The sequence below is a fragment of the Macaca mulatta genome, chromosome 20 (genome assembly GCF_049350105.2).
Source record: "Macaca mulatta isolate MMU2019108-1 chromosome 20, T2T-MMU8v2.0, whole genome shotgun sequence".
Lineage (NCBI taxonomy): Eukaryota > Metazoa > Chordata > Mammalia > Primates > Cercopithecidae > Macaca > Macaca mulatta.
The window spans coordinates 30,148,314-30,175,996 of record NC_133425.1 but is presented as its reverse complement, the minus strand read 5'-3'; the positions used below and the strand labels follow the sequence as shown (position 1 = coordinate 30,175,996).

The following is a 27,683-nucleotide window of genomic DNA, read 5'->3' as shown; positions in this document are numbered from 1 at the left end:
AAGCGATTTTCTTGCCTCGGCCTCCTAGGTAGCTGGGATTATGGGCACACCAGCCCCACGCCCAGCTAATTTTTGTATTTATTTTTAGTAGAGATGGGGTTTCACCATGTTGGCCAGGCTGGTCTTGAACTCCTGACCTCAAGTGATCCACCTGCCTCGGCCTCCCAAAGTGCTGGAATTACAGGTGTGAGCCACCACGCCCAGCCCGAGGATCACTTTTGAGGCCAGGAGTTTGACAGCAGCCTGGGGAAAATAGGGAGGCCCTATCTCTATTTAAATAAATATGTTTTTAAAGAGTACTTAGTCTTCAAACCTTGTTTTATTTTTGTCCGCTATTCAAACCAGTACCTGAATTTAGACGTTACAGAAATGTTGTGACTAGGCCATTTGCATTTTGAAACCCGAAATTTAAAAAAAAGAAAAGAAGTGTTCATCTCAGTCTGAGAGAGACTGTGTTAGTGTGAGACAATGCGAAGTGGGGTAGAAGGGCCCTCCAGGGTTAAGTCCACGAGGAATGTGACAGTTTGGGAGAATCTGAAGTTTCAAGTAAGGAGTTGTCGTTGGGATCAAACTGTGCAGGTCCAAGAATGCCAGGCTAAGAAACCAGGATTTTTTATTTTCTGATAAAAAGAGGATGCTTTGTTGGCAAATTTATGCTTTGAAATGAATATGCTGCGCTAGATGGGAAGGAGAAGAAGAGAAATGCAAAGACGAAAAGGTGAGTTCAAGGACAGAAACACTCCCTCTTTGGACTCCCCCCAATTTCATGGACTCTCCCTCCCCAAAAATACACAGGAACTTCCCGCCTTGTTTCCGTGTTTTGTGACATCATTGCAATCCCTTGATTTTTTTCATCCCTCGAATTCCTTAGCATCCTTCAAAAGTAATGTTCCTGCAGTCTCGCAGAAGGCCGAAGGATGGATAATTTCTAGTTCAGGCCAGGGACACTCAGAAGAGAGAGAGAGAAAAAAAAGAGAACAACAACAACAACAACAAAAAAAACCCAAGCAGCTTCACAGGGCCTCATCTGGTCCAATTTCTTCTCATGATGCATTCATTCACTTATAAATATCTTTTGAGAACCTACTATGTGTTGGGTAGATCTAGGGATAAAATCAGGGTTAAAAATACAGTCGCCGGCCTCACAGCAAAAAAGGCACCTAAGGCCCAGAGAGGGCCACTGACTTGCCCAAAGTCAAACAGCTAAAACTTCTGTGGACGAACCGCGTCTCCAACACAACTAGCGGAGGCCCACGTCGCCTGCGGCCCAGCTGCAGAATGCTACAAAGCAACAGGGCCGGGCCGGTGCCTGGGCGTCGGAAGCGGCGCGTAGGCCAGTAAGAGCAACCGTCAGTTTCCTAACTAAGCTGGGGACTCCCGCGCGGCGCCTGTTCGTGAATGATGTCCCTCCGCAGCCGCCGTAGCCCAGCCGGAAGTGCCACCTGCCACGTCCACCGTGCGGCAGGGGAGGGACTGGGAGCCAGAAGCTCGGCATGGCTGACGACGTGGGCCTAGAGACCCAACTGTGTTCCGAGCAGTTCGGGTCCGGGGAGGCACGGGGCTGCCGCGCCGCCGCGGACGGGAGCCTGCAGTGGGAGGTCGGGGGCTGGCGCTGGTGGGGGCTCTCCAGGGCCTTCACGGTCAAACCCGAAGGACGAGATGCGGGCGAAGTGGGGGCTCCCAGGGCCGCCTCACCACCCCTCTCCGGACTCCAGGCCGTGTTCCTGCCGCAGGGCTTCCCTGATAGCGTCAGCCCGGACTATTTGCCCTATCAACTGTGGGATTCTGTGCAGGTCAGCTCGGTCGTCTGGGGCAGGGGACAGTGCAGGCCACCCCTCCCTCCCCAGTTATGGACGGGTGACTGAGGCCCGGAGCCGAGCGGGCGGGATCCGACATGCCCCGTACAACAAGAACAAGAACAGGTGACGGCACTTAGACCGCCACGCCCCTGCGCCCGCTTCTCACCCTACTTGTTTTCTTCTCCAGGCCTTTGCTTCCAGCCTCTCCGGCTCCCTGGCCACCCAGGCAGTCTTGCTGGGCATAGGGGTGGGGAACGCAAAAGCCACTGTTTCAGCTGCCACGGCCACCTGGCTCGTGAAAGGTGAGCTGCACCCCCGGAGCCTCACGTATTGCTGCTCTCAGCCCTGCCTTCGCTGGGCTCTTATGTGTATATATGTATGGACTCGTGCCCCATTAGGTAGAATTCAGGCAGGTCTCCCCATTGATTAGAGCGGTGCTTTGTAACCGAGTCTTACTGCTGACATCTGGAAGACCCTCATCCCACTCACCAGCTTGGCAGCCGCACTCCATTCCCCACACAGACTTCTGAGTCTAAATCATCTGGATCCCAAATCCCGTCCCGTCGCCTTTATCCCTATTCTCTTTGTGGAAGATTGCATGAGAATGCGATTGATTGAATAAAACTGCCCGCTGCCCAGGATAGGGGAAATTGGTGAGCTCCAAAAAAAAAATATTTGATTGGTCCTGAGTAGAAGTGAGGAGAGCCTGGAAAGAATGGAAGGTATTGTATATGCTCTGGGATACCAGATGATGCTGTAAATAATAGAGTGACTATCTGCTGAGTGTGTACAGCTTTTAAAAAATTGTTTAAGGAAAGAAAAAAAAGATACAGTTTGGTACCATGCCACCCAGAGAGGGAAATAGAACAGAAAAGGGAAATTGTTACATGTTCTACAGGAGGAGGCCCCATGGCTTTTGTCACTGTCCTTTGTCTTTCACTACTGCTCCCAGGGGATATTAGGCTGGTGCAAAAGTAATTGTGGGATTTCTTTGTTGTCGTTGCCATTAAAGGTAATGGGAAACCCGCAATTACGTTTGCACCAACCTGATACATCAGCTCTAAGGGAAAGCTCATTCCGTTAGTAGAATCAGTCTGGCCACATCCCTTGTGAGCCTCTCTGGATTTTTTTTGAGAAACAGGAGCCTCTTGTTTACACCTTTACCATTAAGACTGAGAAAACTGGGCCGGGTGCGGTGGCTCACAGCGCTTTTAATCCTAGCGCTTTGGGAGGCTGAGGAAGCAGGGCCAACACAGGGAGACCCCCATCTCTATTTTTTTTTTTTTTTTAAGACTCGTAGTCTCACTGTCTGGAATGCAGAAGTACAGTGGCACAATCTCAGCTCACTGCAGCCTCTGCCTCCCAGGTTCAAGCGATTCTGCCTCAGCCTGGCAAGTAGCTGGGATTACAGGCATGTGCCACCCTGCCCCGCTAATTTTTTGTATTTTTAGTACAGAGTTTCACCACGTTGGCCAGGCTGGTCTCGAACTCCTGACCTTGGGTGATCCATTCACCTCAACTTCCCAAAGTGCTGGGATTATAGGCGTGAGCCACTGCACCCGGCTTATTGGCGGTATTTGTGGAATGCATTTGGAGCTTGGGTCAGTAGTTGCTGTTTTCATGTGATATTACCAACGTGTTGCCTGTACAGACTGAATATCCCTTATCCAAAATGCTTGCAACCAGAAGTGTTTTGGATTTCAGGATTTTTTTTTTGGATTTTGGAATATTTTCATGTACATAATGAGATTTGTTGGGGATGAGACTCAAGTCTAAACATGAAATTCGTTTATGTTTCATATATACTTTATACACATACCTTAAAGGCAGTTTTATACAATATTTTCAATAGTATGATTGAAACAAAGTTTGTGTTCATTGATCCATCAGAAAGCAAAGATGTCACTGTCTCAGGCACACATGTGGACAATCTGGTTGGTTGACGTCCCCATCATTCCTGACTCTGAATGTATATGCTATCAAGAAGCAGTCATTTTCTTCTACCTATTCACACATAAGTACTTAACAGTATAAAACGTGATACACCACTAATACAGTGAGAAATTGTGTGGTCAGGGTAACTAAGCAGCACAGCAGGTCACCAGAACACCTGTATCAGCTTCTGAACCACAGCAGCAGCAACAAAAACGGCAGGCTGTCAGTCTTCAGCTGTTTTCATGAAAAGGGTACTGGACACCATATTTTATTTTTTTAAGGTGAGAAGAAACAGAAGCGGTTGAAGGACAGGAAGCAGGTCTTCTAGGGATGAGGAAGTGTTCTGCTGGGTGGCTTTTTAAAATGTTTCCTCCAGAGTCATTTGCCTAATTAACTGTGGTTTCTATCTTAGAAGTCTCTCTTGGATTCTATTATGAATGTATGCTGCTCTAGTGCCTCAATAATCCCCTCCCACATCCTCACCATACTGTCTATAGGCACTTTTTCTGCAGTGTTAACAACGTCCTCTTCATTGTCACTGTTACCACGATTGCCTTGATTCAGAACTGAAGGGGGCCAGCCCCTCCACACCTGTGGGTATTTCTTGTCAGGACGAGAGACTGAGAAAAGAAATAAGACTCAGAGACAAAGTATAGAGAAAGAACAGTGGACCCAGGGGACCGGCACTTAGCATGCAGAGGACCGGCACTGGCACTGGTCTCTGAGTTCCCTCAGTATTTATTGATTACTATTTTCACTATCTCAGCAAGGGGAATGCGGCAGGAGAACAGGCTGATAGTGGGGACAAGGTCAGCAGGAAAACATGTGAGCAAAGGGATCTGTCACAAATAAGTTCAAGGGAAGGTACTGTGCCCAGATGTGCACGTAGGCCAGATTTATGCTTGTCTCCACCCAAACATCTCAGTGTAACAAAGAGTAGCAGAGCAGCATTGCCGCCAGCATATCTTGCCTCCAGCCACAGGGCAGTTTTCTCCTATCTCAGAATAGAACGAATGTACAATCGGGTTTTACACCGAGACATTCTGTCCCCAGGGACATGCAGGAGACGGAGGCCTTCCTCTTACCTCAGCAGCAAGAGGCCTTCCTCTTTTACTAATCCTCCTCAGCACAGACTCTTTACAGGGTGTTGGGCTGGTGGACAGTCAGGTCTTTCCCTTCCTACGAGGCCACATCTCAGACTGTCTCAGTAGGGGAAACCTTGGACAATATCCAGGCTTTCTTGGGCAGAGGTCCCTGCAGCTTTCCACAGTACATTGTGCCCCTGGTTAATCGAGAATGGAGAATGGTGATGACTTTTACCAAGCATACTGCCTGTAAACATATTGTTAACAAGGCACATCCTGCACAGCCCTAGATCCCTTAAACCTTGATTGCATACAGCACATTTCTGTGAGCACAGGATTGGGGCTAAAGTTACAGATTAACAGCATCTCAAGGCAAAACAATTTTCTTAGTACAGATCAAAATGAAGTTTCTTATGTCTTCCTTTTCTACACAGACACAGTAACAGTCTGATCTCTCTTTTCCCTACAAGAACAGTTTGTGCTGTTTCACCATTGGCTGTTTCTACTGTTGGCATCGTGTCTGCACTCCCAAAAGCTGTGGATTTTGGAGCATTTCCGATTTTAGGTTTTTTTGATTAGGAATGCTTAACCTTGGCCAGGCATGGTGGCTCATCCCTGTAATCCCAGCACTTTGGGATTGGGGGGCCAAGGTGGGCAGATCAGTTGAGGTCAGGAGCTCAAGACCAACCTAACCAATATGGTAAAACCCCATCTGTACTAAAAATACAAAGATTAGCCAGGCATGGTGGCACATGCCTGTAGTTCCAGCTACTCGGGAAGCAGAGGCAGGAAAATCACTTGAACCCAGGAGGTGGAGGTTGCACTGAACCGAGATAGTGCCACTGCACTCTAGCCTGAGCAACAGAGCAGTATCCTGTCTGAAACAAAAAAGGAACGCTCAACCTTTAACTCAGACAAGTTATTAATAAAAATTAAAATCATTTTAAGATACGAAAAAAAAAGGGGGGCCAGGTGTGGTGGCTCACGCCTATAATCCCAGTACTTTAGGAGGCCAAGGCAGGTGGATAGCTTGAGGTCAGGAGTTGGACACCACCCCGGCCCACATGGTTTAACCCCATCTCTAACAAAAAACACAAAAATTGGCCTGACGTGGTGGTAGGCACCTGTAGTCCAGCCTGGACGACAGGCTGAAACTCTGTCTCAAAGAAAAAGGATGAAAAATCTACTTTAAAGGCTTCTTGTTATTGGCTGGGTGCGGTAGCTCATGCCTATGATCCCAGCACTTTGGGAGGCCGAGGCAGGCGGATCACCTGAGGTCGGGAGTTCGAGACCAGCCTGACCAACATGGAGAAACCCCGTCTCTACTAAAAATACAAAATTAGCTGGGCGTAGTGGTGCACGCCTGTAATCTCAGCTGCTCAGGAGGCTGAGGTGGGAGAATCGCTTGAACCTGGGAGGAGGAGGTTGTGGTGAGCCGAGATCGTGTCATTGCACTCCAGCCTGGGCAACAAGAGTGAAACTCCATCTAAAAAATAAATAAATAAACAAGGCTTGTTATCAATAGTAAAAGAAGTTCTCAGGATTTTACAAGCTCATTTTCATCAGACATGGGAAATTTCTGTGCAGAGCTTCATATGAGAAAATTACTTGGAATTTTTTGATGTGATCATTTTCAATTACATGTCTCTCAGTGGAACATGATGCTAAATTGTCATGAGTAGCAGTAGTAATAAAACTTGTTGCTAATATTTTGGCAACCTACCTTAAGCCACACATTTTGTACCATTATATGTATCGCTGCAGCAGCCATATTAGTTAGCTACCATTATTCATTTTTTAGATGGAAAAACAGACAAATTTTTTTGTGTGGTTATGTAACTTATCCAGGGTCACTCAGGGCCATGATTTTGACCCAGGCAGACTTATTCCTGTGTTCCACTCTTAACTACCACACTCTTTTGCCAGCTAAGATTTTCAGGTGGAGCGAAGTACAATTGTGGTCATTCCTTACTAGGACTCAGATGTTTCTAGATCTTACAACTTGGCTAATTGTAAATGAGGAGGGAAAAAAAGCAAATGGGAGTTAAGTTTTCTATTCTAGTGGACAGTATTGACCAGATGATAGGGAGTATATATATCATTTGTCCTGTAAATGCCTCTGATGATCTATGGAAAGGTAGCATAGGCTCCCTTTCTGTCAGGTGACCCAAGGAGGACATACACCTGAGTGGATACACGTGTGTAGCCAAAGGGAAGAAAAATAGAGTCTGGGTTGGGCATAGTGGTTCATGCCTACAATCCAAACACTTTGGGAGGCCGAGGCAGGCAGATCACCTGAGGTCAGGAGTTTGAGACTGGCCTGGCCAACATGGTAAAACCTCGTCTCTACTAAAAATACAAAAATTAGCCAGGTGTGGTAGCGCATGCCTGTAATCCCAGCTACACAGGAGGCAGAGGGAGGAGAAGATCTTGAACCCAGGAGATGGAGGTTGCAGTGAGCCAAGATCACACTACTGCACTCCAGCCTGGGCGACAGAGCGAGACTCCATCTCAAAAAAAAGAAAAATAGAGTCTGCCCCACTGGACTCCTTCTCAACAGGTAAAAGTAATCCTGCCATGTTCACAGTCACTAAGTTGATCCAGCACCAGAATCTTGAATGGCACAATGATGACTTTGCCAAGAATATAATGTACTTGAAGGGAAGAGGTTAAAGTGAGTGATGGGAGGCCTGTAAAACCACCTTGTTGCATATTACTTCCAGGGTCAGACAGGACAGAAATGGAGAAACAAAGCAGACCAGATGGCAGTAGCTTGGACCCATGCTCTCGTTCAGTGAGGTAGCCCCAGCTGATGGTGGCCGTGAGAGAAGGCAGCCCCAGTGTGGCCATGTCTTCAGGTTCTTCCAGAGAAGCTGGAAATCCATATTTTCTTGTAAAATGCCCCAATTTTATTCATCAATCTAATGGGAGTCTCAGTGAAAGGGAAGGATCCCTCCCAAGGTCTCAGGATCATTGTGAAGATGAAAAGGCACAGGTATTTCAGGTGTGCACCGGAGCGCTTACTGATTTCCCTCAAATCCAGGGTGGGCAAGCGTGACTCAGTGCCCAAGAAGGCTCTGGAAAGGGGAGAATGCATCTGCTCTCAGTGGAGAATGGGAGGGCTGGCCCAGGTCATCGCATTTATGTTTTGTGGAAGCTCCCAGCCCTCGTTCCCATAACGTAGTGTCCTTTCTCCTACATCCCCACCTCAGGGTCAGTGCCCTCAAGCTCAGACAAGTCCAAATCCTCTCCCCATGGTATCTGTCCTCTCCCATGTCCACTGTATGAGTCTCTCCCAGGTGTCTCATTCTAAAATATTCCTGCCAGGCTTAATGGGTGCTACTCTCTGTATAATGGATGGTCCAAATTGACAAATTTTTTCTGTAAAGGGCCAGATCTTAAGGCTTTGCAGACTTTATAATCTTAGTTGCAGTAACTCAGTTCTGCCATTGTCTTGCAAAACCGGCCATAGACAATCTGTAAACAAATGGGCATGGCTGCATTCCAGTAATACTTTATTTCCAAAACCAGGGAGTAGTAACAGTTTACTGATCCCTGGTCTAAATCAGTGTTTTCTATACTGATTGCTGTCTGCTCTTTGGCTGGATTTTAATCGTGGAATCATCTCGGTCACTGTGGTCATGAAGTACTTGGCAGAGAGAGTTAGGTAGCCAGAAAGCATTGGTTGTGCAAACGAAGGTCCCACTGATTCCAGAGACTTCTCTTACTCTGCCCAGCCTAAGGAGGCCTGTTCCTCTGCCGTGCAACCCCAGCTGCAGTTCAAATCTTTTTTTTTTTTTTTTCCTGAGACTGGGTCTTGCTCTGTCACCCAGGCTGGAGTGCAGTGACGTGATCATAGCTCACTGCAGCATTGATATCCTGAGTTCAAGCCATCCTTCCACCTCGGCCTCCCAAGTAGCTGGGTCTACAGGCATGCCACCATGCCTGGCTAATTTCTTTCCCACTTTTTGTAGAGATGGGGTCTTGCTGTGTTGCCCAGGCTGGTCTTGAACTCCTGGCCTCAAGCGATCCCTGGGCCCAAACCCCCTGTAATCCCAAAGTGCTGGGATTGTAGGCCTGAGCCACCATACCCGGCCCAAATCCTTTTATTTATTTATCCCATAATAACCATCTTTGAGCCACCTGCCCAGCCTAACAGCTAGAATAGGTTAGCAATAACCTTTGAATTTCCACTCAAGATTTCCTGCTTTTTTTAATAGTTTTACCAAATAGGTAAATATTCCTAAGTGCTATGTTGTTTAGTTTTAAGTTTAGAGCTTTACAAACTGTGCTGTATGTGGTCTTCATGAGTTATTTTCATGCAAGAGTTTAATAGTAGTGTTCATCTATGAATGAATGCCTCTGGGTGAATATACTAGAATGTATGTATTCTGTCAGTCAACATTTGCATTATTCCCAGGTTTTTTGCTGTTGTGAACAATTCTGCAAAGAACGTTTCTTGTCCGTGTCTCCTAGGGGACATATTGAGGAACTGCTATGTGTAGGCACTTCTGACCCCGTCATGCAGCTATGACTGTCCGCAACTTCTAGTACCAGATTGAGTTCCCAAGGGCAGTGACTCAGGGTGAACTGGCCAATTCAGTGCCAGGGTCTGCCAGGCCCCACAGCTCCCACACCTCTTCCTTGCTCCTTACCCGTGCCTTCTCTCCCCAGATTCAACCGGCATGCTGGGCCGCATCGTCTTTGCCTGGTGGAAAGGGTGAGTTGGTCTTCCCGGCCAGCAACTCTGGCAACTCTTCCTAGTGGGGGTAGTAATGATAGTAGTAGTATTGCCATTAATTTTGATTGTAAGGGTTCCATGAGATGGTCTATGCAAAGTGCTTAATGCCCGTGGCATCGTACATAATAGGGCTCAGTAAACACTAGCCACCATTAACAGCTGTAACGGTGCCCCCCGAGCCTCTGTATGTTGTCTCTAATCCTTACAGCAACTCTGTAGGATGGGGTTGGATATGTACATTTCATAAATGTGGATGAGGGAAGTTACTTGCCCAGACCATACAGCTTATAACTAGCGAGATGGGATTTGAACCTGAAGCCTGTGCTTTCCATGGTATTGGGCAGTTCACTGGGCAGAACCCTCAACCAGGCCGTGTATTCAGGATCTCCTTATGTGTGTCTGGTACCCCTCCCAAGAATGTTCCCATTCCCTCCAGGAGATCTCACACTGAGACTTGGGCCTAATGCTGCAAATCCTGAGCTGAGCTGGGGCTGCAGTATCCTCCTGACCCTAGAGAAGTTGTTTCCAAGTGTTTGTGCACAGGGCAGGGAGTCACTGTCTGACGAAAAGGGCAGGTGAGGTAGTCATCCACGGTGTTATGTAACAGAAGTACCCTAGGCCTGGATGTCGGAGCCCGGCTCTCTTAGCCTTTTCCCCCACTGTTCATGTGATCCAGGGAAATCATATCCCCTATCAGGGCTAGCTGTCTGTAACATGCAGGGTTACACACTCAATGTGATGTTTACTAGTCCAAAATACACTCGCTGGCTACCCTCACTCTAAAGCAAGAAGAACGGGGAGAGGCAGAGGAACCCAGGAAGAGCCTCCCTCTAAGGACGGACAGAGGTTGGGGAGCAGCCACAAGACAATCAGGGTTTTCCTTGGTAAATCATGAGTTCATAAGCGGGAGACACTGGGCAATCAGTCAGTCACTAAAGATCCTCCCAGCTAATGGTGGCATTTTAGGTAGCAGTGACCGAGTGTGGGGACAGATGTCTGGGGGTGTGGATTTTCCTGAGCTCTTCAGACTTTACTGTGGTCCAGGACTCCCCACACTGCCCATAGGATGTTTCTCCCTAAATCCACATTACAACAACCTGTCCTCCCCAACAGGAGCAAACTGGACTGCAACGCCAAGCAGTGGAGGTGAGGAGGAGCGGGGATAAGGGAGGAGAGTCTTCCATTATGAAATCTCCTGCCTCTGACCTCTAACCTCTGATCCCTCCCCAGGCTTTTTGCGGACATCCTCAATGATGTAGCCATGTTCCTTGAGATTATGGCTCCTGTATACCCAATCTGTTTCACTATGACCGTCTCCACCAGCAACCTGGCCAAGGTAGCCACCTGTGGGGCACCCATCTGCCCAAGACACCTGCCTTGGTAGTGTGTGAGTTTACCTGGGCTCTGTGTTCAAGCCACTTCGAGAAGAGTAAGAAAGTTCAGGTGTTTCTACTCAAACCCAACCATCCTTTCTGACCTTCCTCCAGCCAGACAGCGTCTAGTGCCCCAGAAAGTGTAAGGCAATGTCTAGAGCCACAGGACTGGGGAGGGAGCTCCGAGCTGAGAAGTGGAAGGGGGTTGTCCAACGTCAACATTTGGGACCAGCTTCCTTGACTTCCATTTGGTTCTTTCAGTACAGTATTTATGGAGTGCCTGCTGCATGTTTGGCACAGAATGTGGCCCCCTGGCTTTGGAAAGAAACCACACATAATTGCTTCAGTGTTTGTGGAATTATAGGTACAGGTATTCAAATGAGAAATGCAGGGGCCTGCAAGAGAGTGAGGCGGGGATTCCAGCCTGGTCAGGGAGTGTAGGAAGAGCTCCCCCGAGCCTGGGTCCTGAAGATGGAGTTTAAGGTGCAGGGCGGGTGTTCTGGGCAAAAGAAACAGCACAGCTTAAGGTCCGGAGGCAAGATGGAGATGGAGCACAGACCACACCGTGAGCTGGGAGACATGTGGGGTGCAGGTACACTCTTCCTCCATGCCAGGCTGTTGCCCGCATAACCTTTACAGGTTGGTCTCATCCAAATGAGGACACTGAGGCCTGGCGTGGTTCAGCAAAGAGCATATCTTGTCAGAGTTAAGTACCTGGCCCAGAGGAGAAACTCAAAAAAATGGAAGACCCATTCCAAGGCCCGTCTATCAACTTAAAATCACATTAGGGCCATGTTTCTCCATAAGCACTGGCATTTGGGTTACAACGGTTCCTTATGGTGGAGGACATTTAGCTTCCCTGGTGCAGGCCTAAATGCTATGAGCACCCCTAAACAGGGTAGGAAAACCCAGAGAAAAGCATGGCTATAGCTGTGGACCGAGGGTTGTGCCCTCTGGCTTTTGCTTCAAACTCTGCCTTTGGGGCCTCAGTCTCTTCATCTGTCCAACAAGGGAATGGAACAGGGCCATGAGCTTCCCTCTGAAGACCCCTCCCTAGAGTTCCCCTCTCCACAACCTCCATGTCCAGCTGCACCAAGAGAAGCCAGTTTGGCTGTCATCCATGCTACCACCACCACCACTGCCACCACCTCCTCCTCTTCCCCCTTCCCCTTACCTGTCACCTTCAGCTGAACCTTCAGTTCTATTATTTTTCCCTCCTCAAAATCTCCAATCCATTCTCTCCTCCGTCTCCCTGTCACCACCTCTCACTCTTCCCCCTTCCCCTTACCTGTCACCTTCAGCTGAACCTTCAGTTCTATTATTTTTCCCTCCTCAAAATCTCCAATCCATTCTCTCCTCCGTCTCCCTGTCACCACCTCTCACTGCTGAGAGAGCACTGTTGCTTCCCGGGTAGACTCCCTGCCGCTCCCCTCTCAGAGCAGCCTAGTGATCCTTTCAAAGAGGAAAGTGATCAAGTCACTCTGCTGCCTCATTGCTCTTAGAGAAAGACCTTCACCAGGCTTGCCAGGCTCTGCGTGGTCAGGTCCCTGTCAGCCACTCTGCCCTCACTTTGTCCCTCGTTCCTCTGGCCTTGGAACAGACTGTTTCCTCTGTCTGCATATTAACTTGTTTATTTATTATCTGTTGATCTATACGCTCCATGAGGGCAGGGCCTGGGTCTGACTTGTATCACAGCACCTAAGTCTATGTCTGGCCTCTAAAAGAGCCCTCAGCCAGGGGTGGTGACTCACGCCTGTAATCCCAGCACTTTGGGAGGCTGGCATGGGAAGATCTCTTGAGCCCAGGAGTTCCAGGCCCACCTGGGCAACCCAGGGAGACTCTGTATTCAAAAACTAAGGATAAATTAAAATAGTAATAAAAGAGCTTTGATGAACTCAGGATGATTGTGGGTGACTAGTGACCCTCCTTGATGAGCTTTATCCTGCAATCTCAGAGGGAGAGATCTGGGCGCCCTGGGAGGTCAGGGCCATCAGTGTAGGTTTCGACAGCTTTCACTGGGGCAGGAGGAGAGTAGAGGAGTTACAGGAGGCAGATGTAAGCATGAAGCTGGAAACCAACCTGAGCCTCCTGCCAGCAATGGGGAGGGTGTGGCCAAAGCAGGAGCTGGAGGGCTGGGAGTTCTGGGATGAGAATGGTCTTTGGGCCTCCACCTTGGAGAAGGAAATTAAGTTTCTGTGAGGCCAGTCCCCAAGGTGGTAGTGGCAGGTGGGACTCCAGTTTCCTAGAACAGGACAGGGAAGTTGAGCCTAGGGGTCATGAAGGTGAGAAGTAGATACCAAGGACAGCATTCAGAGTTTGGTCAGGGCCAGGTTTTCTCCAGCTGGTCTGAGTGCCTGTGTTACCAGGACACGTGTCTCCACCAACCTTCTCTCTTCCCCTCCCCACCCAGTGTATCGTGAGTGTTGCTGGTGGGGCCACTCGGGCTGCCCTGACGGTGCACCAGGCTCGGAGGAACAACATGGCTGACGTGTCAGCCAAGGACAGCAGCCAGGTGAGCGCCAGAGCTGGAGGGAGGGCGTGGGGTGGGGAGGGGACGTGGGGAGAAGCCCCTGAGTGCCCTGGATTGCCCAGGAATACACAGGAAGAAGTGTGGGTGCTCCCTGCTGACTCAAGATACCCAAGCAGGAGTAGGGTTTGGGCTCTGGTGGCAGCAAGTCTGAGCTGATCTTAGGCCCTGCCCACCACCTGGGTGGCTGAGAGCAAGCCCTCAGCCTTGCCCTCTCCAGACCCCACCTTGCAAGCTGGATGTTCTGATCACATGAGGCCCCACATGTCAAGGCAGTTGGCAAGTCAGAGGCACCCAGCACGTGGGTTTGCTGGGTCACTGGCTGGGGCCTCCACTCAGCAGTTTACCAGGCCTGCTGGCCCAGCCCCCCTACCCGTCCCAGGGAGCCTAGAGTTGGAGTAGGGACACCCCTAAGGCTGAACTCTGCATGGATTAGACCTCCACAAACCCCGTGCTGAGGGCTTAACTCTCTCGCCTGTCATCCTAGCACTTTGGGAGGCCGAGGTGGGAGGATCACTTGAGGCCAGGAGTTTGAAACCAGCCTGGGCAACCCAGCGAGACACCATCTCTACAAAATATATAAAAGAAACACTAACCAGGTGTGGTGGTGCACACCTGTAGTCCCAGCCTCGAGCCCAGGAGGTGGAGGCTGCAGTGAGCTATGATCACCCCAGTGTACTCCAGCCCGGGTGACAGAGCAAGACCCTGTCTCAAAAACAAACTCTCACACCAACCTTGCGAGGTAGGTACTACTTAGCCCTGGTTTACAGACGAGGAAATTAAGGCCCAGGGAAGTCCCAGAAGTGTGAGATGGTTTTCTTTGACACTGAAGCAATTTAGAAACTGCTGTTCGATGCATTCCTACTTTCTGGCCTTCTCTTCCATTGTTTGGCTCAATAATCTTAACCCAAGCTAATATTTATTAAGCACTAACCATGTGCCAAGTATTTCATTTCTGGGAACTCTTTAAATTCTCACAGTGGGCATGTGCAGCAAATGCTCATGGTTGCCTTAGTAGAGATGAGGAAATAAAGCATGAAGAGGTCCCATCTCCCTGGGGACCCCTGGGGAAGTCCTTCTCTCGGATGCTCAGGCTCATTCCACCCATTGGCTGTTCCGAACCTAAGTCCACAGGCTGTTAAGGAGCAAGAAGGAAGCACAGCACAGGCCCCTCACCGCACGACTCCCGGCTCCATGCCTGCTGTCCCTCGCCTGTTCTCTCGCTGGCCCTCAGCCCTCACCCTAAGCCCAAGCCATTTTTCCCAAGGCCCCAGGGCTTCCTCGGTCCACAGAGTCGGGAACGTATCCAGGACCAACCTGGGAATGTGTCAGTCCCGCAGCAGACCCCAGCTTTCTGCCGATGCAGCTTTGCTGTCACTGGATGTGGCCACTGGAAATGACTCTTCCCACCTGGGAGAGAGGAGGTCCCTCTGCTCCTTAGCTTCCAAGGTTCCTGATCCCCAGTTTCCTGCCACACCCACAGCCTTTATTCCCACAGCATACGCCTTTCCCGGGGAGGGGGCTGGGTGAGAAGAGCTCTCCAGTCTCAGGTCCTCTCTATGCCAGGACCAGCTCTACCTGGGAGCCCAGTTGTCAGGGGCACTAATCCAGACTCCACTCTCATGATGAGTTGGGGGCAGGTAGCCTGGGGTCCCCTGGGGTGATCTCAATCCAGCCATCAGAGTGTTCTTATAACATTGATACACAAGGGAAGAGGTGTGGGTCTTGTTCCTTTTCTTCCAGGGTGGTTCCTTGACCCCTTTGCAAATTTATCTGCCAGTTACTGCATACCAAAGGAGCTTGGCGGGAGGGGAGCAGTCAACTTAAAATCAGTAAATAAAAGTTATTCCAGCTCATGCCTGTTACCCCAGCACTTTGGGAAGCTGAGGTGGGGATCGCTTGAGCCCAGGAGTTCGAGATCAGCCTGGGCAATATAGCAAGACTCATCTTTACCAAAAAATGCAGTAATAATCAGTGGAGGCGTGGTGGTAGGATCACTTGAGCTCAGGAGTTTGAGGTGGCCATGAGTTATGATTGTACCACTGCACTCCAGCCTGGGTGACAGAGCAAGACCCTATTTCTTTAAAAAAAAAAAAAAAAAAAAAAAAACACATTAGTAAGTGCCTGAGTGTGGGTCTATTCTGGTGACTTGGAAGACAAAGACGACATGTTCATGGGTATTCCAAGGGCACCTACCTGGCAAAGAAGCAACTGATACACATATATGTATTTAGACAGGGTATCACTGTGTCTCCCAGGCTGGAGTACAGTGTTGTAATCATGGCTTAATTTTTTTTTCTTTTTTGGAGATGGAGTCTTTCTCTGTTGCCCAGGCTGGAGTGAAGTGGCGTGATCTCAGCTCACTGCAACCTCCACCTGCCAGGCTCAAACAGTTCAGCCTCCTGAGTAGCTGGGACTACAGGCACACACCCCCATACCCGGATAATTTTTTGTATTTTTAGTAGAGACATGGTCTCACCATGTTGCCCAGGCCGGTCTTGAACTCCTGAGCTCAGGGAATCTGCCCACCTCGGCCTCCCAAATTGCTTGGATTACAGGCATAAGCCACTATGCCCCACCAAATTTTTAATTTTTTTGTAGAGATAGGGTCCCACTATGTTGCCCAGGCTGGTCTCAAGCTCCTGGACTCAAGTGATCTGCCCACCTCAACCTCCCAAAGTGCTGGTACTACAGGTGTGAGCCACCTCGAGCTGGCATCTTTTAAATGATAGTTTACCCACCAAAAACTAAAAATTTACTCCCATTGCAGTAGGGAGCCCTGGGAGGTTGTGGAGCAGGGAGGATGGGGAAAGGCACTCAAGGGTACTCAGTGGCCTGGAGGGACACCCTCCAACTCCTACTCCCTCTGCCGTTTTCCAGGAGACGCTGGTGAACCTGGCAGGGCTCTTGGTCAGCCTCCTGATGCTCCCTCTGGTGTCAGGTTGCCCTGGGTAAGCGGCCAGCAGGGTGGGCAGGAGAGCCCCAGCTGGGCCTCTGCCCGTCTCGGCTACCTCACTCTCTCACCCCAGCTTCAGCCTTGGATGTTTCTTCTTCCTCACTGCCCTCCACATCTATGCCAACTACCGCGCGGTCCGATCCCTGGTCATGGAGACTTTGAACGAAGGCCGGCTCCGGCTGGTCCTGAAGCACTACCTTCAGAGGGGAGAGGTACTCGACCCCACTGCAGCCAATCGCATGGAGCCGCTGTGGACAGGTGACTCTGCCCCTTGTCTCGGGTCCTGTGTCTCAGCCTCTCCCACTGCCTAGGCGTCCTGACCCCAGCTTCCCACAGGTTTCTGGCCAGCTCCGTCTCTATCCCTGGGAGTCCCCCTACACCGCTTGGTCTCCAGGTGAGTGGCCTGGCGTCTCCCACTCATCACCGCTGCCACCCACACTCCCCGCACACACCCCTCACTCCAGTTACACACTGGCCTCCCTGGCAAGGCCCCACCTCTCTGTCCTGGGTTCTTCATTGCTGCTGAACAGACATGGGGGCAGTGTGGGTGTGTGAGGGAGGAAAGGGTGTATAACATGAAGTAGATGGAAGGGATGTGTTTGATGGGTGAAGGAAGAATGGGCAGATGGGGAGTTTGGATGACTGGATATAGGAAGAAAGGATAGATTTGGGTGTGTGGGTAATGGCTGAGGGAGAGAGGAAGCGAGGGGCCCTGAGTGAAGCCTGGATCATTTCGGTTCACCGTGGGTGGCTGTTCAGTGGCTGGTTGGGCATGCCTGCCTTTGCTGTCCTCCACCCCCACTGCACTCTCCTCTCCCCCACAGTGTCTTTGAGCTGCAACAGCTGGTTGAGGGGCACCAAGAACCCTACCTCCTCTGCTGGGACCAGTCACGAAGTGAGTGTGCCTAGTTCTCCCAGCCTACGATGCACCCTCCCGGGTCAGCCTCTCATTCCTCCAATCCAGGGCCCCCAGCTCTGGGCAGTTTGGAGGCTGCGTGTTCTGGGGGTTGCTCTAGACCATTCAAATTACAGCTGCAATGCCCCAGTGAAGTTCACTTCACCCCTGTGTAAAACGGAGCTAACGGTACCGCCTTACTCCCTGCAGTGTTTTTATGAGGATCAGATAATGTGACTGCAAAGCATCTTATATATTGCAGCACTCTTAGTAAGGCTGTGACCTTTGCTGTCGCTGGGAAAACCACCCTTCTCTCCCGTCCTGGGTTGCCTCTTGGGTAAACAAGTCCTCGAGTGTGCTGGTCTGCTGGTGAGTGTGAAAAGGCGCTTATTCTCACCAGCCATTAAAGAAATGCAAAATAGACCCAGCCCAGTGAGCTGCTATGAAGTTGTATTTGGAAACTGGTCAGTTTGGCCCAAACATTGGGGAGCAACAGATGAATTGGAAAGGAAAGTGTGAGGTGCTGGCCTTCCATGCCAGGCCAGTAGGTCTCGGGGCAGACAGGGGAAGCAGGGTGATGGGATCGAGGGGGTTTGGGAGGTTTCCATTCCCTAATACCAGTCTGTCTCTTGGTCCCTCCAGACCAGGTACAGGTAGTTCTGAACCAGAAGGCAGGCCCCAAGACCGTCCTAAGGGCCGCCACACATGGGCTGATGCTTGGGGCCCTGCAGGGAGACGGACCCCTTCCAGCAGAGCTGGAGGAGCTGAGGAACCAGGTGCGGGCAGGTAAGTGCCTCACAATCTAGACTGCTGATGCCTCAGGGCGGGGAGGAGAGGGGACAGACTCTGTCCTGCTGGAGGATACAGAGCTTCTGGTTCTGCACCCCCGCACCCAGGTCCTAAGAAAGAGAGCTGGGTCATCGTCAAGGAGACACACCAAGTGTTGGACATGCTGTTCCCAAAGTTCTTGAAAGGTAACATACCTCAGCTTATGGCTGCTTGGTCCCTGAAGCCTTGTCCCTGGGGGCCCCACCTTCCCCCACTCCCACCCTTCCATCTGAAAGGTGAAAGACTTGGGTTCTTGGTCCTGATGCAGAGTCTCACACCTATAATTCTAGCGCCGTGGGAGGCCTAGGTGGGCAGATTGCTTGACACCCTGCCTGGGCAACATGGTGAAAACTTGTCTCCACAAAAAAATACAAAAATTAGGTGTGATTCTGCACTTGTGGTTGCAGCTACTCAGGAGGCTGAGGTGGGAGGATCACCTGACCTGGGAGAGGTCCAGGCTACAGTGAGCCATGATTGTACCAGCCTGGGTGACAGAGCAAGACCCTCTCTCTCTCAAAAAAAAAAAAAAAAAAGACTGCTGGGCACAGTGGCTCACACCTGTAATTCCAGCACTTTGGGAGGCCAAAGCAAGCAGATACTTTAGCTCAGGAGTTCAAGGCCAGCCTGGGCAACATGGTGAAACCCTGTCTCTACCAAAAATATTTAAAAAATTAGCTGCGCGTGGTGATGCACGCCTGTGGGACTGTCAGGAGGCTGAAATGGGAGGATCACTTGAGCCTAGGAGGCAGAGGTTGCAGTGAGCCCAGATTGTGCCACTGTACTCCAGCCTGGGTGACAGAGACCCCCATCTCAAAAAAAAAAGATGGGTTCTCCCTGCAATCCTAAGTTTAGCACTCAGTTTCCCTGTCTATAGGATGGAGAGCTTAGAATGGTCTCTGAGGTGGTATCAGCGTGGACAGTCTGTGTAATCCCCGTTGGCATGTAGGAAATGGGAGGATGGAGTGGGGAGGCCCTCACATTGACTGATGAGGACGTTTTGTCTGGTGCCTGTTCCATCCCAGCGCTCTTCTGCGTGCCATTTCAATGAATTCTTCCTGCAGCCAGGTGTGGTTTCAGCCTCATTTTATGCCAGACTCACCCAGCAGAGGCAGTGGGAGCCCCAGTAGTGCACAAAGCCTGCACCCAGCCTGTGCCTCTCCTTACCCTTGTCCCCAGCATTCCCAGCAGCACCCATGATCTCTCCCCAGGACTGCAGGATGCTGGCTGGAAGACCGAGAAGCACCAGCTAGAGGTGGACGAGTGGAGGGCTACATGGCTTCTGTCTCCCGAAAAGAAGGTCTTGTGAGCGGCCCAGACAGAGGCCCAAGCCCAGGACAGGAACCTGGAGCAAGGACACTTTGGCCACAGCAGGACAGGGGAAAGGCGGCTTTATTTCTCCTTAGGGCAACTGCAGCGGGTGGGCCAGGCCCTCATGGGAAGTGACTGCCAATCAGATGCAGTGGGCCCCAGGCAGAGGAAGGCTGGGAGAAGGAGAGCCAGGACCTTCTCACCCCACTGCCCCTTCCCCTTTCCTGGGGAGCACCGCAGGCTCCTCCCCACCACTTCCTGTGAGGCTGTGGCTTATGGTATCCAACACAGTTGGTCTTAGGCATAGAAGCCCCAGAGGAACACAGCCACCGCCATCATGAGCAGGGCATTGAGGTTGACCACACGGGCCCAGCTCGGGTCCTCACTGATGTCCTCCAGCCGCCTGGTTGCTGCCACTGCCTCCTCCTGGGTAAGGGGCGGAGGACTGCCCACCCCACCCCTGCTCATTCCACAAAACCAGAGCAGGCACTGGCGGAAGAAGCTTGGTGCCGGGGCTTGGGGCTCTGGGGGAAATTGAGGCCCTGCAGTTAGTTTGCGGGAACTCAGCTCCCCCAGCCCCACCTGCCGGCATGGTGCCCTACCATCCATCTCCATGGCACGCTCTGGGCACCCATTCTGTACAGGGAGTGAGGAGCCTTCCTGCTCATCAGCATCCAGGTCCTCCCGTTCTTCCTTGCTGTGCCGGAGACTGAAGACCAGGCGGTGGAGCTGGGGAGGGCGGGAGCACGGACTAGGTGGGAGTTCTGTCCCCCCATGCCCGACCCTGAAGTCTCTTGCACACCAGCTCGTTACTGCCTGCCCTACCCACCTCTGTTGAGACCACACAGCCAGCCCAGGCTCAACTCATGCCAACTCCATCCTACATGGCTGCCCTGTGCTCTCGGGGTAAACCCCGAGCCCCTGAGCTTGTGTTGACAGCCGTTGGCCCTGCTCCCCCAGCTTCATCAGCTCAGGTCCCCTGTCTACACCCAGATGGTAGCGCTTGCGACCCTGGCCTGGCAGTCCTGCTCACAGTGTTCTGTGCCTGTGTGCTCCCACCCTTCCCCCCTGCTGCTGCGGAATCCCTGTCATCCTTCCACACTCCCTGTCATCCTTCCACACCCGGATCTCTTGTCCTGTCCTCACCCCACCCTGCCACCATCAGCCCTGCCTGGAGCCACCTGCCCTTCAGCAACAAAACCAAACCTTTTTGTGGGCGTTCAAGATGGTATTGTGCCCCACCAGTCAGATCCTGTGTTTTGAGTCCCAAAGGCCATGCCAAGGATTGGCTCTGGGAGGCTTTAATCACCAACCCATCAACATCAAGCCTCCCCCAGGCTGGTTCAAATAAATGTATTTAAATAAAAATGCTTGCTCTGCAATTGCAACTGCGGCTGGACCCCCAGCCCGCTCCCAACCCTCAGTCTAGAAATTCAGGTCCTCCCCACTGCACTCCAGGAAGCAGAGGGCAGGTGTAAGTGGTTGCTGTGTCGCACAGTGCTTGTTTGAGGCACCCGGCCACTCACGTGCTTGCGGGGGATGGGCGCGGTGCACAGCGAGACCAGGAGGGTGAGGAGGCCGGAGCAGAGGAACAGCACGATGGCGAAGTAAAGGTAGTGCACGCCGCAGAGGAAAGCTGGGCACGCTGAGGGCTGCACACAGCTGCCCGAGCCGAAGGAGAACTCGGGAATCAGGCGTGCCAGGCCCATCAGGAGGCCCCCGATGAGTCCCCAGAAGGCGCCCTGCGAAGGAAACGGGTCAGCCTGCTCAGGATGTGCAAACCCAGTCCGCCGTCGCCATGCGCGCATGCCGCTCACCTGCTCATTAACGCGCGGCACGAAGAGGGCCAGCACGAAGACGGCGGACACAGGCGGTGCCAGGTAGCTGGAGACGGCCTGGATGTAATCGAAGAGCTGCCCGCCCTGCGCCGCCTGCACCACGGGAAGCCAGGCCACCGACACTACCACGATGAACACCACCCAGAGCCTGCGGCGGAGGCCGTCGGATCGAACCCCGGACCCTGGACTCCCCTGCGCGTGCGCAAGCCCCCGCCCCGGGCTGATCCGTTAGGGAGGAGGGGAGCCCAGGCCGCACCGTCCCACCAGCAGCAGCTCGCGGTCGCCGGCGCTGGGCCGCAGGCGCGTGTAGATGTCCATGGTGAAGAGTGTGCTGCTGCTGTTGAAGATGGAGGCCAGCGAGGACATGAGCGCGGCCAGCATGACCGCCAGCATGAGTCCGCGCAGACCTGCGGGCCGAGGGCAGCCGTGAGGCTGGGGCCACTGGGGGTCCAGGGCGGCTGCAGCTGCGCGAAGGACGACCCCTCCCAGCAGCGGGCTCCGCAGCGAGCTTGCGCCTGTGGCCCGGGACCGCCCTCACCGTTGGGCATGAGCTTCACGACGAGCCGCGGGTAGGCAATGTTGGAGCAGCCCACCTCCGTGCCGCACACGCGCCTGCACACCTCAGGCACCACGCACGCCACCTCGTCTGCCAGAGAAAGGCCACCGCGCGGCTAGGACGGGGCCTGGTCTGGGAATCCCAGGAGGTGGGGACTGGGAATCCTAGCAGAGGAGGCGTGCGATCCCCGGAGGGAGGCGGGACTCCGCGCCCAAACTCCCGAGTCTTAGGAGGGTGGCTAAACTGGGAGACGGGTGCCCGGTCGCTGGCACAGGAAAGGGGCGGGGCGGGGCGGGGACGCGGACGTTACCCGGGTACAGAATGCGGCTGATCATTCCTGGCATGACCATGAGGAACATGGGCGTCAGCTTCAGGTACCCGCACAGGATGCAGCCCGCCTTGATGTGGGTCAGGCTCTTCCCGGCCAGGCAGCGCTGCACAATGACCTACGGGAGGGGCGTTCAGCTGCCCACGTGCGGGCCTCTCCTTGGCCCCGCCCCGCGCCCCGGCTCTAATATGTGCCCCGCCTCTGGCTGGTGAGTGCCCCAAGTTCAGCTGCACGCTCGGAGCAGATGGAGCCTTCTGTCTGGCTTAGCACCACCCTGGAGGGGTTCCCGCCTCTCAGACTGCGCCTTAGACAGTTGTGGGAGAGGCGGGGAGGGACTCAGGCTCCACCCGTCTCGGCTCCGCCCCGGCCTCACTGCAGGCGCAGCCCTGTCTCCGCACCTGGTCGCTGCACCAGTACCATCCCGAGACGATCGTGAGTCCCAGGAGCAGCGCGGGCCACGGCAGATCCCCGGTCACGGGGTGCCGGAGCAGGTGGTAGGAGTCGGGCCGGGGTCGATAGCAGGAGCTGGAGATGTTTCCCACGGCTGGATCCTCGGACACCGTCAGCGAAGTTGCTGCTCTCAGGTATTTGTCGAAGAGACCCGAATACCCGCCCACCTCGTGGAAGGCTGCCGGGTAAGGCCGTCAGAGGACCCTTCTTAGGATCCTCAGACCGGAGAGGCGCGACGGCCCCGCGCGCAGGCCGAGAGCTCCGCGACCACGCCCTTCGCGCCCCTCCCTGGTAGGCGAGCTCCTACCGTAACCCATGAGGATGCAGGAGCCCCCCAGGATGACGAAGGTCTGTACCGTGTCCGTGTACATCAGCGCGGCCAGCCCTCCTGCAACAGGCCGGGGTCAGGGGACAGCCCAGCTGTTTATGTCACAGACAGGCTGGTCTTATCAATAAGGCGTCTTTGCGGGAATTTAAGAGAGTTCCCCTTCCTGGAGAATAAATTTCAAAACGATGGCCCATTCTCGGGGCTCATGCACGCAGGCACCAACAAGCAGGGCTTGGCGGGCAGAGTGTGGCTGAGTTTTAGGGCCAGGCCACACTTGCAGGACCCCCACTAGCAACGCCCTCTAGGCCCCAGTTTTGTTTGTTTTTGTTTTTGAGATGGAGTCTTGCCCTGTCGCCCAGGCTGGAGAGCAATGGTGAATTTCAGCTCACTGCAACCTCCACCTCCCCAGCTCAAGCAATTCTCCTGCCTCAGCCTCCGGAGTAGCTGGGATTACAGGCGCGTGCCACCACCTCCAGCTAATTTTTTGTATCTTTAGTAGAGATGGGGTTTCACCATGTTGACCAGGCTGGTCTCGAACTCTTGACCTCATGATCTGCCCGCCTCGGCTTCCCAAAGTGTTGGGATTACAGGCGTGAGCCACTGCTCCCAGCCACCCCCAGTTTTTTCTGTCATCATAGGAGAGGGTGATTCTCTAAGATCCAATACTCAGTTCTGTTCCTTCTCAAGGTGGGGCCCCTCAAGTGGGCCTTGGCACCAAGCCCTGCCTACTCTGGTCCACATCTGACCTCAGACCCCACCCCAGGTCCCTCTGAACCATACTGGGTTTGTCTAGAGGTCTTGGAGACTCGTCAGGTGCACTCTCCCAGGTGTTCAAGGCAGGCAAGAGCTGCTAAATCTTCCTTTTCTCGCAGTCCTCACTCAAGCCCAGCATGGTTTTCTCTCTCTGAACTTCCGGTCAAAATCCAAGAGACAGTGGAAAGAGAGGAAGCCTTTGCTCTCCAAATATTTAGTCCCTTCTCCTGCTTGGACCACACCACACTTCCAAACCTCTCCAGCTTGCTTTCCTCTGGCAACTCCCTAAACCCTGGCCACAGCTGGCAGCAGTGTCCCAGGCCCACTCTTTTTCCTAAGCCCCTGCTGGCACCTGTCACCGTGTAAATCATGGTGATGCCCAGAAGTGCGATGACGGAGGCATAGATGTTCCAGCCCAGAGCCTGCTGGATGAATACAGCTCCGGAGAACATGTCCACCTTTGGGGAGGAGCAAGTGCCAGGTCAGGACCCAGGGCAGTGTCCCTGGCCCACCTCCTGCCCAGACCATGCCCTACTAGCTTCAAAGCTTCCCTCCATTTTTCCAGGTCCCAGCACTGTGGCTAGTGCCCTGGAGACACTCCTTGCAGGTTCTGCCTCCATCATCATAACCCTCACAGTGGTTTCTCCTAGGTCCCATGCCCTCCAGAGTTCTCTAGAGACCCCACTCATGACTCCGCCCTTCTAGGGCCCCATCCCATCCGCCACACGCGCTCACCGAGATCTTGGTGAAGATATACAGGAAAAGGGAGAGCACAGACAGGTAGAGGCGGATGCGGCGGCCGCCGAAGCGCTTGCGCAGGTACTGTGGCATCGTGATGACCCCTGCCGTCAGGTACACGGGTGCAAAGAGCCAGCCCAGTAGCAGCACCACGAAGAGCGCCTGCCGGGGGCAGTACTGCTGCTGAGGGTGGCTTTGCCCTCATCCCTGAGGATCTGACCTCTTTGTGAAGGTGCTACTCCAAGCAAGTGACCCTGGAAAGGGCCACATCTGGGGCCCAGAGGACAACTGCAGGCGATGGCCCCGAGGCCCTGGGCACCAAGGAACAGAGCTGACACCCTCCTGGGTTCTTAACTGGAGCCCTCCTTGTCTACCCAGGTTATCACTCCTGGCCCGTTTCTCCCAATGTTGTCCCTATGTTCATCTAGATATGAACCCCATAATAGACCCCTCAGACTGACCCGAGCCAAAGCCACCCAAACCTTGTGTCCCTCAAGGCTCAGCTCAGTGGCCTCTTCCTCCAGGAAGCCCTGAGCTCAAAGCCTGATCTCCCCTCCAACGGGAGCCTCAGTCCCAGAGCTTTGTATCTGCTCCTCACTTCTACAAAAGGCTTTAACTTGGCCCCAAGTTCCTCACAGACCACAGCTTCAGAGCACATCTGAGCAGGTGCTTCCCTGGCTTTGAGGCTGCTCACCCTACTCAGAGAGGAATAAATGGAAGCTCCTAGAGGCAGTGGCTGGTGCAGGCTGGCTCACATGGCCAAGTCAAGAGCAGGACCGACAGTGGTCACCCCTGCACCCCTCTGCTTCCTGGCTGGATGTGTGACCTCCACTCCCAGCCCAACCTCACCCCGCAGTTGGAAAGTCCCACTGCCAGTCTCATTCCCCCTTTCCCAGAGTTTGCCCAAGGTGTGACCCTTCCAGATGTTCTCAGTGGGGGTGGGGTTATTGGAAAAAAAGGGCCTCACATTCCATTCGAATCCAGCCACAGCCAAGCCACTTGCAGCGCCAGTCCCTGCCAGGCCCACAAAGTGGCCACTGCCGATGTTGCTGGCGAAGAGAGAGGTCCCAACCTGGGTGGCCAGAGGAGGGAGTGAGCAGGGCTGCTTCTCCAGGCCCCCTCCCGTTCCCAGTCCAGCCCGTCTCACCGGCCACCACATCATGCTGCGTCCTGCCAGGAAGTAGCCGCCCACAGTGCCTCTGTTGGTTCTGCACATGGACTGGGAGACAGAGGCGGGGGAGACCTGGGTTTGGGGCACAGCCTTGGACTTCATTAGCGTCCTCAACACATTCCTCAGCCTTGTTTCTGGCTGAAGATTAACGACGCTAGTTTCCCCGATCATTTGCACTGCCACCCCCAACTCCTCCCACTCAGGGCAACCCAGGCTCTAATCCCAGTGTCCAATTCCCCAAGTCTTTTCACATATTTTTTCTTTTTCTTCCTTTTCTTTTCCTTCATTTTTTTGAGACAGAATCTTGCTCTTGTTGCCCAGGCTGGAGTGCAGGGGCATGATTTCAGCTCACTGCAATCTCTACCTCCCAAGTTCAAGCAATTCTCATGCCTCAGCCTCCGAAGTAGCTGGGATTATAGACACGTGCCACTACACCCAGCTATTTGCATTTATTTATTTATTTATGTTTATATATTTTAGTGGAGACAGGGTTTCACCAAGTTGGCCAGGCTGGTCTTGAACTCCTGGCTTCAAGCAATTCACCTGCCTTGGCCTCCCAAAGTACTGAGATTACAGGCATGAACCATCGTGCCCAGCCCCACATCTGTTTTTAGAGATAAGGTCTTGCTCTGTCTCCTAGGCTGGAGTGCAGTGACATGATCATAGCTCACTGCAGCCTTGAGCTCGTGGGCTCAAGCAGTCTTCCCACCTTGGCCTCCGAGTAGTTGTGACTACAGGCACACACACCAGCATGCCTGGCTAATTTTCCCTTTCTTTTTTTTTTTTTTTTTCCTTTTTTTTTAAGAAACAAGGTTTCATCCAGGCACAGTGGCTCACACCTGTAATCTCAGCACTTTGGGAGGCAGAGGCAGGAGGATTGCTTGAGCCTAAGAGTTCGAGACCAGCCTGGGCAACAGAGTGAGACCCCTCTCTATTTAAAAATCAATAATTTTTAAATAAATTTTTTGGCCGGGCGCGGTGGCTCAAGCCTGTAATCCCAGCACTTTGGGAGGCCGAGACGGGCGGATCACGAGGTCAGGAGATCGAGACCATCCTGGCTAACACAGTGAAACCCCGTCTCTACTAAAAAATAAAAAAATTAAAAAAAAACCAGCCGGGTGAGGTGGCGGGCGCCTGTAGTCCCAGCTACTCGGGAGGCTGAGGCAGGAGAATGGCCTGAACCCGGGAGGCGGAGCTTGCAGTGAGCTGAGATCCGGCCACTGCACTCCAGCCTGGGCGACAGAGGGAGACTCTGTCTCAAAAAAATAAATAAATAAATAAATAAATAAATAAATAAATAAATAAATTTTTAAAATAAAACAGAGAGGTGGTTTCACCACGTTGGCCAGTGTGGTCTCAAACTCCTGGCCTCAGTGATCCCCCTGCCTTGGCCTCCCAAAGTGCTGGGATTACAGGTGTGAGCCGCTAGTCCCGTCCCAGCTCCCCAGGATTTATCGTGCATAGATTTGGCTTGACCTTCCTGGGGGCCTTGGATATTTTCTGCTGGTCAGCCATAATGTGGCCAGGAGAATGATACCCCATTTAGAATGTCGACCCTGATGAAAATCCATGGACCCCTTCAGCTAGCACACTCCCAAGGTGGGAAGACAAGGAAGGAATGTTGGCTGGGCCTTCCTGAGGCCCTCCAAAGACCTGTTTGCCCCCAGGCCTAGGTTTCTCCTTCAAAGATCCAAGCATCATTCTCCCACCCTTGGCCCCCTGAGACTTTTCTCCCAGGCCCCGAAGCCAGCAGCCCCCAGCAGCACCCCACCCCCAACTTCTTACCCACAAGCCAACACCAATGACCAGCAGGAAATATGCAGCAATGACTAGAATGTCAGCAGGATTGTCGATCAGGGCCCTCTGGGCCCCCAGCTCTGGTGCCGAGCCTGCCTCTGTATGCTCCTCCATTCTCCCCAGGATCTGTCCCATCCAAGGACCAGCCCCTGGATTCCCCCAGGGAAGGATTAATGGTTACCTCAGGGGCACTGAGCCGACAAGTCCCCCAGGTCTTGTTCCCGCTCCCCAGCTTTGTTTAGCTGAATCAGGTCATATCAAGGCTGAAGGCTGGTCC

The 27,683-nt window shown here is 52.8% G+C and overlaps 2 protein-coding genes, 1 long non-coding RNA gene and 1 pseudogene across 8 annotated transcripts; 2 read left to right on the top strand and 2 right to left on the bottom strand.

Moving 5' to 3' along the window:
• Positions 1 to 1,482: 1,482 nt before the first annotated feature.
• On the top strand, positions 1,483 to 20,829 carry RUSF1 (RUS family member 1). Of its 2 annotated transcripts, none has more exons than XM_015126015.3 (13): positions 1,483 to 1,793; positions 1,987 to 2,101; positions 9,494 to 9,539; positions 10,674 to 10,706; positions 10,791 to 10,896; positions 13,344 to 13,445; positions 16,341 to 16,411; positions 16,496 to 16,674; positions 16,753 to 16,810; positions 17,241 to 17,311; positions 17,954 to 18,097; positions 18,208 to 18,285; positions 19,348 to 20,815. In XM_015126015.3, exons 1-13 carry the CDS (start codon positions 1,494 to 1,496, stop codon positions 19,443 to 19,445), a joined length of 1,401 nt encoding a protein of 466 aa, XP_014981501.1. In that variant the 5' UTR covers positions 1,483 to 1,493; the 3' UTR covers positions 19,446 to 20,815.
• On the bottom strand, positions 11,516 to 14,086 carry LOC144338013 (uncharacterized). Its single transcript, XR_013411725.1, has 2 exons — positions 12,310 to 14,086; positions 11,516 to 12,195 (listed from the first exon to the last, which is right to left on the bottom strand). It is a non-coding gene; the product is annotated as an uncharacterized LOC144338013 (long non-coding RNA).
• LOC144338012 (uncharacterized) lies at positions 14,252 to 15,316 on the top strand (annotated as a pseudogene). Its single transcript, XR_013411724.1, has one exon. The product of XR_013411724.1 is annotated as an uncharacterized LOC144338012 (transcript).
• On the bottom strand, positions 19,511 to 27,683 carry SLC5A2 (solute carrier family 5 member 2). Of its 4 annotated transcripts, XM_001113206.5 has the most exons (14): positions 27,395 to 27,683; positions 25,586 to 25,657; positions 25,406 to 25,510; positions 24,436 to 24,600; positions 24,053 to 24,158; positions 22,927 to 23,007; positions 22,568 to 22,797; positions 22,152 to 22,287; positions 21,824 to 21,931; positions 21,542 to 21,692; positions 21,265 to 21,433; positions 20,974 to 21,189; positions 20,050 to 20,176; positions 19,511 to 19,971 (listed from the first exon to the last, which is right to left on the bottom strand). In XM_001113206.5, exons 1-14 carry the CDS (start codon positions 27,539 to 27,541, stop codon positions 19,745 to 19,747), a joined length of 2,040 nt encoding a protein of 679 aa, XP_001113206.3. In that variant the 5' UTR covers positions 27,542 to 27,683; the 3' UTR covers positions 19,511 to 19,744. The 4 variants fall into 4 exon arrangements, with proteins under 4 accessions (XP_001113206.3, XP_014981514.2, XP_077842145.1 ...); XM_015126028.3 differs by having other exon boundaries at positions 19,511 to 20,176; XM_077986019.1 differs by lacking the exon at positions 21,824 to 21,931 and having other exon boundaries at positions 27,395 to 27,611.

Excerpts from the sequence above, each read along its gene's own strand:
- SLC5A2 (XM_015126028.3), bottom strand. The coding sequence starts at position 27,541 with ATGGGACAGATCCTGGGGAGAATGGAGGAGCATACAGAGGCAGGCTCG. Across the intron at positions 24,601-25,405 it reads TGGCTGGATTCGAATGGAAT|GCGCTCTTCGTGGTGCTGCT; the intron begins GTGAGGCCCTTT and ends TGCCCCCGGCAG. Across the intron at positions 23,008-24,052 it reads CATGATTTACACGGTGACAG|GAGGGCTGGCCGCGCTGATG; the intron begins GTGCCAGCAGGG and ends GGCCTGTTGCAG.
- RUSF1 (XM_015126015.3), top strand. The coding sequence starts at position 1,494 with ATGGCTGACGACGTGGGCCTAGAGACCCAACTGTGTTCCGAGCAGTTC. Across the intron at positions 17,312-17,953 it reads CTGCTGGGACCAGTCACGAA|ACCAGGTACAGGTAGTTCTG; the intron begins GTGAGTGTGCCT and ends TGGTCCCTCCAG. Across the intron at positions 18,286-19,347 it reads GTTCCCAAAGTTCTTGAAAG|GACTGCAGGATGCTGGCTGG; the intron begins GTAACATACCTC and ends ATCTCTCCCCAG.